The sequence below is a fragment of the Rutilus rutilus genome (assembly GCF_951802725.1).
Source record: "Rutilus rutilus genome assembly, chromosome: 1".
Taxonomy (NCBI): Eukaryota; Metazoa; Chordata; class Actinopteri; order Cypriniformes; family Leuciscidae; genus Rutilus; species Rutilus rutilus.
The window spans coordinates 58,176,271-58,190,120 of NC_140209.1; the positions used below are offsets into that span (position 1 = coordinate 58,176,271).

At 40.8% G+C, this 13,850-nt stretch overlaps 1 protein-coding gene across 3 annotated transcripts in view; it reads right to left on the minus strand.

The window, feature by feature from the left end:
* Nucleotides 1-13,850, minus strand: part of helz (helicase with zinc finger) — a 60,286-nt gene that overhangs the window by 20,709 nt on the left and 25,727 nt on the right. For all 3 annotated transcript variants that reach the window (XM_084402881.1, XM_084402880.1, XM_084402879.1), the window contains exons 16-21: nt 12,854-13,032; nt 10,908-11,026; nt 10,005-10,150; nt 7,248-7,395; nt 6,898-7,081; nt 3,432-3,660 (exon numbers count right to left, since the gene is read on the minus strand). In XM_084402881.1, coding sequence (XP_084259007.1) covers nt 3,432-3,660; nt 6,898-7,081; nt 7,248-7,395; nt 10,005-10,150; nt 10,908-11,026; nt 12,854-13,032 — 1,005 coding nt within the window. The remainder of the gene's footprint in view (nt 1-3,431; nt 3,661-6,897; nt 7,082-7,247; nt 7,396-10,004; nt 10,151-10,907; nt 11,027-12,853; nt 13,033-13,850) is intronic.

The window sequence follows — 13,850 nt, forward strand, 5'->3', positions numbered from 1 at the left end:
ACAAGATGACCACGTTTCGCAGCTTTTTCAACGTGTCGCACTCAAGCCTTCTCTTCCATTCATCGGCGCTGCGGCTCTGCATTTGGATACCATTATGTGCGTCTTGTGTTTTTAAGGACAAAAAAACTTTCTGTTTGATCATCCATTATGCCTTTCACGCAGACGTCAAAAAATGTTGTCAAATTGACCAGTTAGTGAAACTTAAGCTTCTCATGCGGACGGATGCGGATGCGGACGGATGAAGACAACGGAGCGGCGTTTTAAGATCATTTCCAATGACTGTCATCACAGAATTTACTCATATTTTGCTGCTGATGTGTGAATGGTCTCTTACCGGTAAAAAGCTAGAATGCCGTTGCTTGTGTGAACAGCATATTTGTATATTTACCAGAAAAGAAAATCTGGCAATTTTATGCTAATTTAGTGGGATTGCTGTGTGAAAGGGGCTATTGTCTCCGAAAAGAAAGAACGGATTCTGCCTGAAATGAGTCATAAGCAGTATTACTTCCTGCACAAACTGGGTCATCTGACCAATCAGAGCAGAGTAGACCAATCACAACATACTGGGTCATCTGACCAATCAGAGCAGAGTAGACCAATCACAACAGACTGGGCCATCTGACCAATCAGAGCAGAGTAGACCAATCACAACATACTGGGTCATCTGACCAATCAGAGCAGAGTAGACCAATCACGACAGACTGGGTCATCTGACCAATCAGAGCAGAGTAGACCACCAAAACAGACTGGGTCATCTGACCAATTAGAAAGAGTAGACCAATCACAGCAGACTGAGTCATCTGACCAATCAGAGCAGAGTAGACCATCACAACAGACTGGGTCATCTGACCAATCAGAGCAGAGTAGACCAATCACGACATACTGGGTCATCTGACCAATCAGAGCAGAGTAGACCAATCACAACAGACTGGGCCATCTGACCAATCAGAGCAGAGTAGACCAATCACAACAGACTGGGTCATCTGACCAATCAGAGCAGAGTAGACCATCACAACAGACTGGGTCATCTGACCGATCAGAGCAGAGTAGACCAATCATGACAGACTGGGTCATCTGACCAATCAGAGCAGAGTAGACCACCAAAACAGACTGGGCCATCTGACCAATTAGAAAGAGTAGACCAATCACAGCAGACTGAGTCATCTGACCAATCATAACAGAGTAGACTCTCAGAAAAGAGAGGTTCAGAGAGACTGAATCCTTTATCGAACTGTTTCAGACACTGTGAGAAGAGAGCTGATGCTGAAATGTATATTATGAAAAAACTAAAGCATTCTTTGACCTTGGATGGATGTAAACCTATTGTAGGAGACCTCCAAAACAACATTAGGAACCTTTAGTATAGCATAATAAGGGCACTTTAAAAATAGCATGTGAAACAGTAGTTGATATGGTAGTACTGCTTCATTGCAGTCACATGACTGTTGCATGTGTGACCTCACGGAGTTGTGTTTTAATTTTTCTGGATTTATGATTTAATACAAATGAATGATCAAAAACCAGCAGTAATCAAATGAAGGCATAACACATTAATTTAAAGTGTAATCAAATGAAAATTAAACAACCCTAGTTTAGATGCATTTATCTAAAATGTGTCAAATTCCATCACATTCCACGTTATACAGTAACTCTGTTTTCATGGCTAGAGTCCGCGATTCTGTCAGCGCTTTCCGCATCACAGAAATCATAAGGCCCTACTCATAACTTATGATTATTAGGGTTGGGCACTTTTCCTGTAACAGCTCACTCTCTGACCTTTTGTCCACAGAAATGCATTATTCACTACTGCAAAATGACGAGGCTAGCAGAAGCTGAAGCTGGGACGGTAAACAAGTGCATTAGCTTCACACCGTCCTCCGAACAGAACCCTGAAGAGAGGTGCCAAAAGATTTGATATCCCTTCTGTAGACGCTATGTCTGAAGCGTTCGTGCGTGAGGAGCGTATTAGTCCAAGCTGACAGCGGTGAAGTGCATGATGGGAAGGCAGAGGGACAGCTCTTCCTTTGAGGACTCTGACTACACAGGTACTCACCAAAACCAGACAGCAGTGAGCCACTGTCTGCCCTGCTTACACATCCAGACAGGCTTACCCACACGAAACACAAAGCCCTATTCACATCACAAACTCCGAAAACATTCAGATGATCGTGCGATGACTCTGTTCCCCCCAGAGGTCAGGTCGATTCTTTTACTGTAGGAACAAACCCCATCGACCAGTCACAAAACGCGCTACTGGTCAGAAGTTTGGAATAATTACGATCATGAAGTCTCTTATGCTTACCAAGACTGAATGTATACAATAATATTGTGAAATATTATTATAATTTAAAATAACTGTTTTAATATAGCCTAAAATGTCATTTATTCCAGTGATCAAAGCTGAATTTTCAGCATCATTACTCCAGTCTTCAGTGTCACATGATCCTTCAGAAATCACTCTAATATGATGATGTGATGATCTTAACACTAAGGAATTCATACTTTTATACAGAGGAGAGGATGCATTAAACGGATCAAAAGTGACAGCAGAGACATTTATAATGTTAAAAATGCTTAAATTTAAAATAAATGTCGTTCTTTTGTGCTTTCTAAACACCAAAGCATGAAACAAAATGATTTCCATAAAAATATTAAGCACTAAGCAGCACACACTAAATCTCTTTGTTTATAACAAGAAGCATTTTTTAATAATTGAGTAAATCAGCATAATATAATGAGTTCTGAAAGATGAACACTGAAGACTGGAGTCAGACTAGTGATAATAATAGACTTCTTTCAAAAATATATAAAAAAATATATATAATTTTTTCAAATTATTCCAAACTTTTAACCAATAGTGTGAATGGAATAATTAAAGGGATACTTCACAGATTAGCATTAAGCTTTGTATCCGTAGAAACCCGGTAGTATTTTCAAATGACCGTGCTTCCCTCCCTCACGTCCCTCTGAGACGAGAGATTTCTGTATTGTGTGTCTGGAAAAAAACCTCTGATGACACTAAAATCGTCATTTAGCATCATCTGAGGCTTTAGTCCAGAGGCGAGAGACTACAGCCAGTAGGAGGAGCTCATCCCGCATGTGTTCAACCCACCCAATAGGGGGATAGCGGGATCTCACGATAAAACGGCATCTTTTCAGTGTCGAGTCGACTAGTAGCCTAGTTGTATCATTTATTCCGATACTGCCCTCTGTAACCGGTAGGCGTGGCTTGGGAGTGGCCTCGTAGGGCAGCGAAGCAAGTGCATTCTGGGAGTTGTTGTCTTTCATCCACATGAGCCAAAAATACATTTTCTGGCTTTTCTCAGTCTAGAAGGCACCAACTTCTAAAATAATTTCACATTTCTACTACATAAATGACCCAATTTAAATACAAATTGATCTAAAAAGCCATTTAAAAAGTGTCCGGTTACCTGCAGCGCCCCACTGAGCAGAGAGCGATGGGGTCTCCCACCACGGCCACCAGGGACTGCGCTCGGGTGATGGCGGTGTTCAGCAGCTTGTAGTTGGAGAGGAAGCCGTAGTCCAGGTCTTCAGTGGAGTCCTCCACCAGCTGCTCCTTCCTCTTGATGGCCGTCTGCTTGTGTTTGCAGGTGTGACGGGTGCGGACGGTGCTCAGGAACAGCACCCGGAACTGCTTACCTATGGACAGCAGGAGATACGTGTACTTTATGAGTTGCACACCGTGCTGACATAAGACAATCAATAAAAAGTCAACATGAAACCAGTTTTACTTCGATGAATCTGCAGAAAAGGAGAGTTGTTGTTTCATTAACATTAGTTCAATACATTAGTGACAAACAATACTAGCATGTATTAGTCATAATGTTACATTTACTAAATATTTTAAGTCAAACGTTTTATCTGTTAACATGAGTTAAGGGACTGTGAATTAACACGAACAAACAACGAACAATTGTATATTTATTAACTAACATTAACAAAAGTAAAAAAATGCGGTAAAATATATTACTGAGCTAGTTCTAATGCATTTAAATGTTACTCACTATATGTAAGAATTACCACATATTAATAGTTTTTTTATTGCAAGTGTGTGAACTGCTTGAAACGAAACTACCCCGACTTCCTAGGTTGCCTATGAAAGCGTGCAGACTGATTTGTATTTTTTCAAGTATTCCAAACTTCTTTTTACTTCTGTAAGTGAACAACGAAAGAAGAACTTCGCCGTGAGTGACTTGAATCATGTTCAGTCTTGTGCGCATGTGTACAAGCGCAAGCAATAAGCTGCAGTTCATTTAATGGCCACCGGTGTCGCTAATAACAAGAATTCTACATAGAGCCCCTTTAAGAAATTAATAAGACCTTATTGTAAATTGTTACCAAAATATGTTACTTTTGGAAATTAGAAATGGACTGTAAAAATAAATAAATATTTGATAGTGATTATAATAATAATAATAATGATAATATTAAAACTACAAGTTACCAATATTTCTGTCCTAAATTATTCACTTTCAAATGCTTAATCTCGAGCTTTAAACATAAATCATCCTTGAGCTTTTATTTTGGCAGAATACTCCTCAAATGCAGCAAACTTCTGTCCACAAAAATGTTGGAAATTATGCGAATGTATAAACCTGGTGCATATTGGGTTCCCAATTAGAGTTTGCTGCGTTTACTGTGAACCGAGCCACTGAATACAGCAGGTTATGTCGCAATTGTTGTGCAGTTTTACATGATTAATAATTAGCTTGAACCGCCCCCAACTATTTTCAATGGAAAGTAGCTAAAGCCTGCGCAAAAAGTCACCATGTCGCTAGATAGATGCGCCAACTGTCAGCAGTTTACATCCGTTTTCTCTCCCAATCCGTGTACTCATACTGTATTTTGATATAATATATATATCCATATGTTCAATAAAGCTGTTCTCATTTCCATATTTTCTGTTAATAGAATGGAATGAGTATGGATATAGTGACTGACTACGGATTTGATGCTAGTCGCTTTTTTTGCTAGTCGCAAAACCCCATTTGGGAAACCCTGTTGTACACCAACGAACAACTTCACAGTAAGACTTGGAACGAAGGTGCTTTAAGAATATGGGGTTAAATTTGATTTCATGTTGACCCTGGAAAACTGGAAAGCCATGAACATGCAATGAATGTCACTATAATAACAGAAGATCTCTCTATGAATTACGACAAAAGCAGAACTTCGTGACTTCTCCTTTGTGGTGCCCAGCTCAGATTTGCAGCCAGCCAGAACATGACATGGGTAATGATCACTTAAGATGAATCTCTGTGCCAAACAAGCACAACCTGAGTGCAGGAATTTCTCCATCCATTAAAAAGGTGATTTCAATGCAACAGGCTGAACCAAACAGCATCAATTATGCACAAACCAATCTGGCTTTTCAAATGAAACCCGCGGGACACCAAACACACATTTGGCAGGCTAAATTGCTGTCTTGTAAACTCTCTCTCTGCCACCCGTCTGGGCTGACACATGGGGTCTGGTTTAAAACCTAGTGATCTTCTTCCAGGGGGAGCATTTTAAAGCAGCACAGGCACATTCACAACGCGAACGATGTTCCAATAGTTAGGTGCCTTAATTATGCTGAAAATGCCTCACTTTGACAAAATTGTGAGGTCTGATCAAATGTTTCCCTCCCCGTGAAAGCAATCTTTTTCACTGGTCAGTGGAAACATAAATCCAAGATGGTAAACTATCAGGGCCACATGATTCTCTCGATTAACCAAGCATAATCATCTGAAATATCGGCCTGCTGATTATTTATCGACATTTCCGTTATCTTGCATTGGCAACAAGCCTCCACGGTTGCCAGGTGTCAAGAGTTTAAATCCCCCAATCATAGCTTTTCTCTTAAAGTCGTCATGAAATCAAAATTGACCCCTACTTACTTTGTTAGCGCATATTACTAGTCTTGTGGTGAACAATACAGAAAAAAATTAGTTTGTTGTGGTATTCTTTAATCAAAATCTGAAAAGTTACTTCCGGTCTGGAATGGCAGGAACGCCATTCTCTGATGACGTCAGTTTGACGGCTTGGGTTGAAAACGCTAAACCACTCGCCTCAAACCGTTAGTCCAAGATGAGCGAGAGATGGAGAGGAGGAGCGCTAAAGTAAAGCCCCGCCCTCTATTCAATATTCCGTTTCACTTGGAAATACGTCACAACACTGGAGAAAAGTCGTTTGCAACTTCCGGTTCACTGGGACTTTAAAATGGATAGATTTTCTGCCCAGTGTTTTACTTAATCTTCCCAAAAAGTATGTTGGAGTTTGTAACAATCTCCACTGCAATATTCTGCTCATATGAAAGTGTAATTCAGCCAGTCTATGTTCCTTCACGAGGCCACTTGTGCTTGTACTGCGACTAAATCTACGAGCAAACCTTCTTAGCGACGAACTGTAATAAATCCAAACATGAATCTCGACTATATTGTTTGCGATTGTGGTTGCTCAATAAATGCAACCTCTGTATGACAAGTCAATGTAATGATGTTTTGCCCTTCAACATAATGAAACTCTTCCTCTTCCATCTATGTCATGGAAATAATTACAGGTCTACAAACCAGGCGTTTAAGGAAAGTGTCTACTGTTGGAAAGATTAGCCCCATTTGGTGTGAACTTTGAGCTTTGTAACATTGCAGATCATTTACATGCGCAGAAAGCTATATTATACACTAAAGGAAGGGTAAAAAAATAACAAAAAAACATAACAGGTGCCCTTTACCAATTCCCATCACCCTATAAACTATTAAATAACATGCAATAGCATGGAAAGTAGCTAGTTTTACTTTGCATGCTACCGTGATTTTCTGCAAAAGACAATACAATTTGGGCCATTTGTGCATATTAAAGTACACTTTAGAATTGGTAATAGCATTTTTCACTCACCCTGGACATTGAGCACTCTCTCCACGCTGACCTCTGGCATCCTCTTCTTGCGAAGTTCGGCTCTGATTCGGAAGACCTGGTCGGCGTAGGGCGAGACCACACCGATACTCCCCTCGTCCAGCTTCCCCCAGGCCACCGGCCACTTCTTCCTCATCTCCTCCACCCGCTCAACTATCTCAAACACCTGACAGAGCATTCCCAACGGATTCTCAATGATACCGGTCCAATACACCCATACATCTAGTCACTCTGATATTAGGCCTGTTCGCACCAAATCTAGTGCACTGAAAACTATATGTAACAGATGAAATGAGAAAACAACAACTTGTCAATGGTTGTGTTGGGGTTACCTCAGCGTTGTTGTAGTAAGCAGTGCTGTTCTTCTCTTGAACATCTTCTCCGCGGGCAGTGAAGAAGGTCAGAGGGTAGAAGTCCTTATGGGGCGGCTGCTTCCCGCTGGCCATCAGTTTGCCCTCGTAGAAGAGCTCAGACGTATAGCTGCAGTCAGCCAGAACACACAGTCAGCACTGACAACCTTAAAATAACCATTCAGCTCCACTATCAAGCCCTCTAACTCCAAATACGAAGCTAAAACACTAGATTTCAAATGCTGCCAAATGTATTTATCAGTGCAATGGGTTTATTAACACTTTTTGTTTATATTCCACAATTACACATTGGTTGAATTGGAAATTACGCACCCAAACGTTTAACAGCACAATATATGCAGATCATATGTAAAATGATTCGATAAAAAACAATGTGATGCAAATTTCAGCGTTGAAGACACTCACATCCGTTTTAATTAACAATTTGACGCCAAAGCTCTCCAATCAAGGACGTTTTAGTCATTATTTCTGACTCCTCAAAAGTGGAGAGCACTGGGAGGCATCGGGGATAAGCTATCAGTGAATGCCTGAACACATCCAACACAGACTGGCACTTAATTTACAAAGCCTCAGCGCTGGCGTCAAAATGGCTCCCGCCGCTCAGAGAGGTGTTCCATCTTTGGCGACCATCTTTGTTCTGTTTTGTCAGATTTCAATCTCAAAACACACAACGTGGAGTCCAAACGGGGAATTACAGCATATGTGTTACCACTGGCATTGACTGTACCATCTGATACCCCTTTTCCACCAAGTCAGTTTGTGTGCTGGTTCAGAGCCAGAGCCTAGTTTCAAATCAGTTCTTTGTCTTTCGACACCCAAAGCACCAGCTCTGAACCAGGAAAAGTGGTTCTTAAGTAGTTGGGGTTACCGTGACCAACAAGATGAACAGAAACTTGTGACCGCCATTTTTTTTAAATACCAGCTAATCGAGCTAATAGCAGCTCGATTGTAATCTCAGTCTATGCAAGTTACGGCGAGCTGCACGAACGCGTTGGATTCACCATGTTTGAACGCCGATGTAGGTTCGCAAAGCCATGAGCATCAATAGTAACGCAACGACCGCCATTGTTGATGGAAGGCTTGTTCGAGATGCATTGGAGCGGCGGGAGTGTTTGGAAGCCGAACCATCTCGAACAAGCCTGGTGTGTTTGTGTTTGGCGCTGCCGCGCTAGCGTTGCTGGGCAACATGAGATGTATACAGTGACGTAAGATCTGGCTCTGTGGTGGCTCTCTGGCCTGTGGAAAGGCAAACCGGTTCTTAGAAGGCTCGTCAGTCAAACCAACTCCGAACTGGCAATAGCTCTGTCTCTGAACTAGCACTTGGTTCTTGCTGGTGGAAAAGGGGTACGAGTGTGCGCATGTGGTAATAGACCTCAATTTACGCATGCAATACCTTGTCTGTCCATAAGTAAAATCATCTCATAATATATTCAAAACATGGATTGAAACTGATCCCACTGAGGATTATGGTCGGATATATTTACATAAAAGAATACAGCAATCGGATTCAAAGTCTGGGTCCACACTGAAAATCTGTAATTCAATATGTATCTTAAAAATGGATGAAGCTTGAGTGCTGCTGTCATAACAGAACACTAACATTCATTAAACACTTCACTCTTATTATGTTGATAATGTAATTTGGGATTAAAAAATATCTAAAAATAGAAGCATTTTTACTAGTGGACTAGACTCCTGTATTTTAACATTCTGTTTTAAGGCATTTTAATTGGTTTCCGATCAGAGAAGCTGATGCGTTTCCCCCCCCCCATGTCTCCAGATATTTTTCGCTTTAATTAATTATTCTGTCATAAATGTCACAAGTACTCATTTTAACAAGAGAAATTAAAATGGGAAATACTCCTTTAGATTTGGCATGTTTTTGATGTTTTATTATCATATCCAGTTTCTTCCAACAAGGACATTATTGAACCATTTTGGGTTCATTATAATGGGCATCCAATTTTAAAATCTACCAAAATGCAGATTGCAATAACATCACCAAGAAAGTGTTAATTTTGCCTTAAATGTCCACTATGCTCAAACCTGTGAGACAGGGTTGAATACATTTAAAAGGGCAATATAGAATTTCTGGTGTCATTTTTGGTATCATCATGTTTGCTAATTTAATGTATTCTTTGTGATATTTTTTTCTGCAATTTTATTCAGTGTTTGAGGATGATAAGAATTAGTCTATGTTGACATCCGCTGAATCTGTCTAGACTCAACACGGTAACTTGAATGTACAAAAACACTTTAATCCAATGTACGGCCTTGGACATCAACAACAAAAAATATGGGAAGCATTTTCTCCATTTTAAAAGTTGATGAGTCGATTTATTTTGCTCTCCCAACCATGCACGGCTATTCGGTTTGTTGCTTTTTATTATTTGAATTTAGCATTTCTTTATACCTGCAGTGTGTGACCTTATGAGAATCGACATGTACTTATGTCCTAGTAGTTTAGAACCTCTGGTTCATGTCATACATACAATATATCTACATAGAAACCAACCTAAAAGTTAAATGGAGAAAGACAGAAGCAGAAATGGAGAACAGACAGGAAAGAGAGACACAAAGATGTAACAGTGAGAGACTGCGAGTGAGAGAGAGAATCGTGTGCGTAAATTATGTCGGCAACAACACAGCCCTGGTGTTTTGTGTGTTTGTATGTCTGTCTCTCCTCAGGAAGAGTGGTGTGAAAAAGTTCACACCTACTTGATGATTGCCTCATGGGAGCGGTAGTTTTCGCACAGCATGATCCTGCAGGGGTACTCGGAGGGGTAATGCTCGTACAGCCGGTCCAGAAGAGACACGTGCAGATTCCTCTCCCGCGCAAACTCGCTGTACACAAACGGACTGAGCTGCAAGGGGACAGGAGACCTCAGTCACAATTACATGCGTTACTCTCACACAGCCTTTGGATTCACATACCTCAAGCCAGATGTAATGCGTCTTGACTTTCATTCCTGGATTAACTATTTCTTGAATCTAATCGTTGAATGATGTATTGGCTAATATTTAGCATTTTGACATTTGATAAAAAGTTCAAGTTCTTGCGATCTTGATGTGTACAAACACAGAACAATGATGAGTGTGAGAGCAGAGCTTAGTATCATTTATATATTATTTTAGAGATATCCTAACTGACAGATTTGAGGCCCACCTCCACATGAGAGGAGGTACAGGTAGGGTGTGAGATGAATTTTTAATGCAGCGGGAAATGAGTGTAGCTGATGAGGTTTCTATCTAAATGGCACTTAATTAGAAGCCCATTGGTTCCACTCGGTTCTTCACGCTGGAGTCAGATTTCATTGGTGATTTTAAATATGAAATTTAATTGTAAGCTTGGAGACCAGCTTTGGAGAATTTGATGTTTCCCCATTCATTGCACTTGCATGACTGAATTAGCTGGCCAAAGATGGCCGCCGAGTGAGATTTCTTGCCTTGAAGAGTTAATTAGCAGAAATATTTTAATCTAGGCCAAGATTTTGTGTTGTAGTTTGTTTACTTCAAGTTGTAGTTAACTAAAACATTCATAAATCTTCACTTGTAAACAAACAAAAATGAACCAATGGGTCAAAACTGCCATTCTCCGTGCTGATGTCATCGCTCAGGTACCTGCATATGGTCTCCTGCCAGTACGACTCGGGTGCTATTAGCCGCCAACGCCAATGGCATGATGGTCTCGCACTCCATGGCCTGGGCTGCCTCATCCAACAGGATGTGTGTGAAGATCCCTTTGGAAACACGCATACATGGGAATGAAATATTAATTACATGGAGCTTCACAGAAGGCATTAATAATAGATAACACACACACATCAGCAGCCATTAACACCAAAGAATCTAGCATCCAGCAGAGGGTGTGCACACGCCATCTCACGGGAACAGATGTATAGTCTTTAGTGTAGACGTGTGTGTGTGTGTGTGTGATTGACGGATAACTCTCGGATCTGTCAAGGCTGATGTATCAAACCTTTATACTTTATTCCCTCTTATTTTCCATGGTACAAATTTAAGCAACTTCATGACGATATTAATGCAACTTTTGGCCATAAAGACAAAGTGTCTCCAAGGGCTGACAAAACGTTCAAAGTGGGCGGAGCATTTTACTAAAATGGCTGTAACTTGTGAATGGAATGAGAAATTTCCACAAAACTCAGCACACATATGTAAGAGCTCATTCTGTTGCCGTGTGAAAAAGCACACAGCGACTGGCCACTTGATAGCACTATAACATGGAAAAAAAAAAACAAATGGCTAGAACTACACAACCCAAAGTCTGATTGACTTGAAAATTGGCATGCGGTGTCTTCGTCCAAGGTGCCAAGACTGACTTTGAGGACATTCGCGTATCTCGAAAAACGCTGTCGGCGGTGGCCAATGAAGTTTGGGCAGCCATCAGACAAGGTTAAGACAAGGCCAATCGGAACGAAACTCGCTGGGCCTGTGTGACTCACGGCCCTAGAGGCCTGTGCGCCTTTGCATTTTTCACGTGCGTAAAGGATAGTCTATCACACAGTTTTTCGCACACGGCCATGACATTCATACCACATGGTAAACTCCTCGTTCTGAGCAACTTTGCCTCTAGGACCGCGGCTGTCAATCGTTAAATGCGTTAAATATGGGAGATTATTTCCCAAAACAACTTTGACAAACTAGTCCTAGGTTTTTGGCTTAAAGGGATGGTTCGGAGTAATTTCAACCTAAGGTCCTTTGCACCATGACCTCGAGCCTTTTTTTTGATCAATTTAACATTTGATTGCTGAAGAAAACGATTAATTTCTTTCCCCAAAAAAAAAATTCTTACTGACCCCAAACTTTTGGACTGTAGTGTAAATATCAGCATTATATTCGCTCTATAGACATCAGTAATGACGATTTAACATTCAAAACTTTAAGAAGTTTTTAAAATGTTTTAGCAAAAAAGTGTCTAGGTAAATATTTATACATTTTACTGTATAATGGTGATTAAATATAGTTCATTGAGTTAATTTAATGACAAACAGTGTGGAAAATTAATTGTTGTAATAGACATTTTGAATCTAATTGGCGCCAATGGTTGAAATATTGTTATATAGGCTTATTATTTGGACTCTAAGATATACAAACCCAAAATGTTTGTCACTGGAGGGAATAAACTTCAACCTCTCAAAACACATTAGCCCAATGCCAGAAATCAGTAGTAATGACTTCAAATGAACAGATAAGAAAAGAGGCTAGATGAAATGAAAAAGAAACGGAAAAAAAGACGACAGCATCGAGTGTTAATGATGCTGAGTGTGTCAGACAGGCGAGCCGGGTCTCTTAGCAACAGATGATCCTGTGCGCCGACACAGAGGAGGAAATTAGCCTCTCCTAATAAACTGTTGTGGACCCCGCTGCATCGCTCCTGCAGGAGGGCTTTAATGCGGCCACTTCCAGCTGTGACGTGCTTATGTCACGTCTTTCTGTTTTAATCGGATGTGTACAGATATGAAAACTAGCTACAAGTGATGTGTTTAGCATGTCGAGAGTATTAGGGATGAGATTTGCAGTGTGTGTGTGTGTGTGTGTGTTCAGACCTGGCTCCAGGTCAAGCTGGCAGAGGTACTGGGATGTGCTGAGTGTGACCACAACCACACGGTGGCGCTCTACGTCCTGTCGCGTGGGCATCTGGAAGGTGAAGTACGCTCCGGAGATCAGGCAGTACTGCTGCACCAACGGGTGGACCGTCTTCACCCAGCGGTTCCTGAAGTAAACCCTGAACAAACACAAAGTCCAACATTAAAGAGGCCATTTTATGTGTGTTTTTTTTTGTGCAAAGTCTTGATTCTGTTTCTGGGCCCTTCTAGAATAGGTTTACTACTTATACTAACTCACTCAACCAGGTCCCGCCCCTTTATGTTGCGTATGCCTTGGGCGGGAAATATTTAAATGAGGAATAATGTGACGATCCCGGTAGAAAACGCGAGACTACAATGGAGGCGTTTCAGGGAGTTCAGAAACAGTGACACTGAAATAGAGAATAACTCCCTTTGGAGGGACTAAAGACATTCAAAAAGGCAGAATAGGTCCTTTTTAAAGGGAAAGTTCACCCAAAAATGAACATATGGTCCATTGAGAGATTTCCGTCCATACATAGAAAGTCCATTCTACCAAAACTTTCTTTCAAAAGTTCATGAAGACGTTGTGAAAGAAATCCATATGAATCTTCAGTCTTCTGAAGACACTCAGTCGCTTTATATTCACATATAAACGATAATCGACGCACACACATAGAGCGCACCAAATATGGTAAACGGAAGCTCAAAAGTACTTGAAGTGACGCTGGCAACAGCCCAAAACACCATAGCAACTGCATAGCAATGCCCTGGCAACCACCCACACCACCACAGCGGCAAGTTTGTACAGAAATCACAATTCATATGTTCTTTATAACATTTAAACGTCTAGCTGTTAATATATTTCCCATCCATGACCATGCAGCCCTGCTTGCTTCATCAAAAAAAAATTTGTTTCAGAGGCGAAGTTATTACATTTTGATGAAAGATAAAGAAACCTAACATTTTTATTAGAATG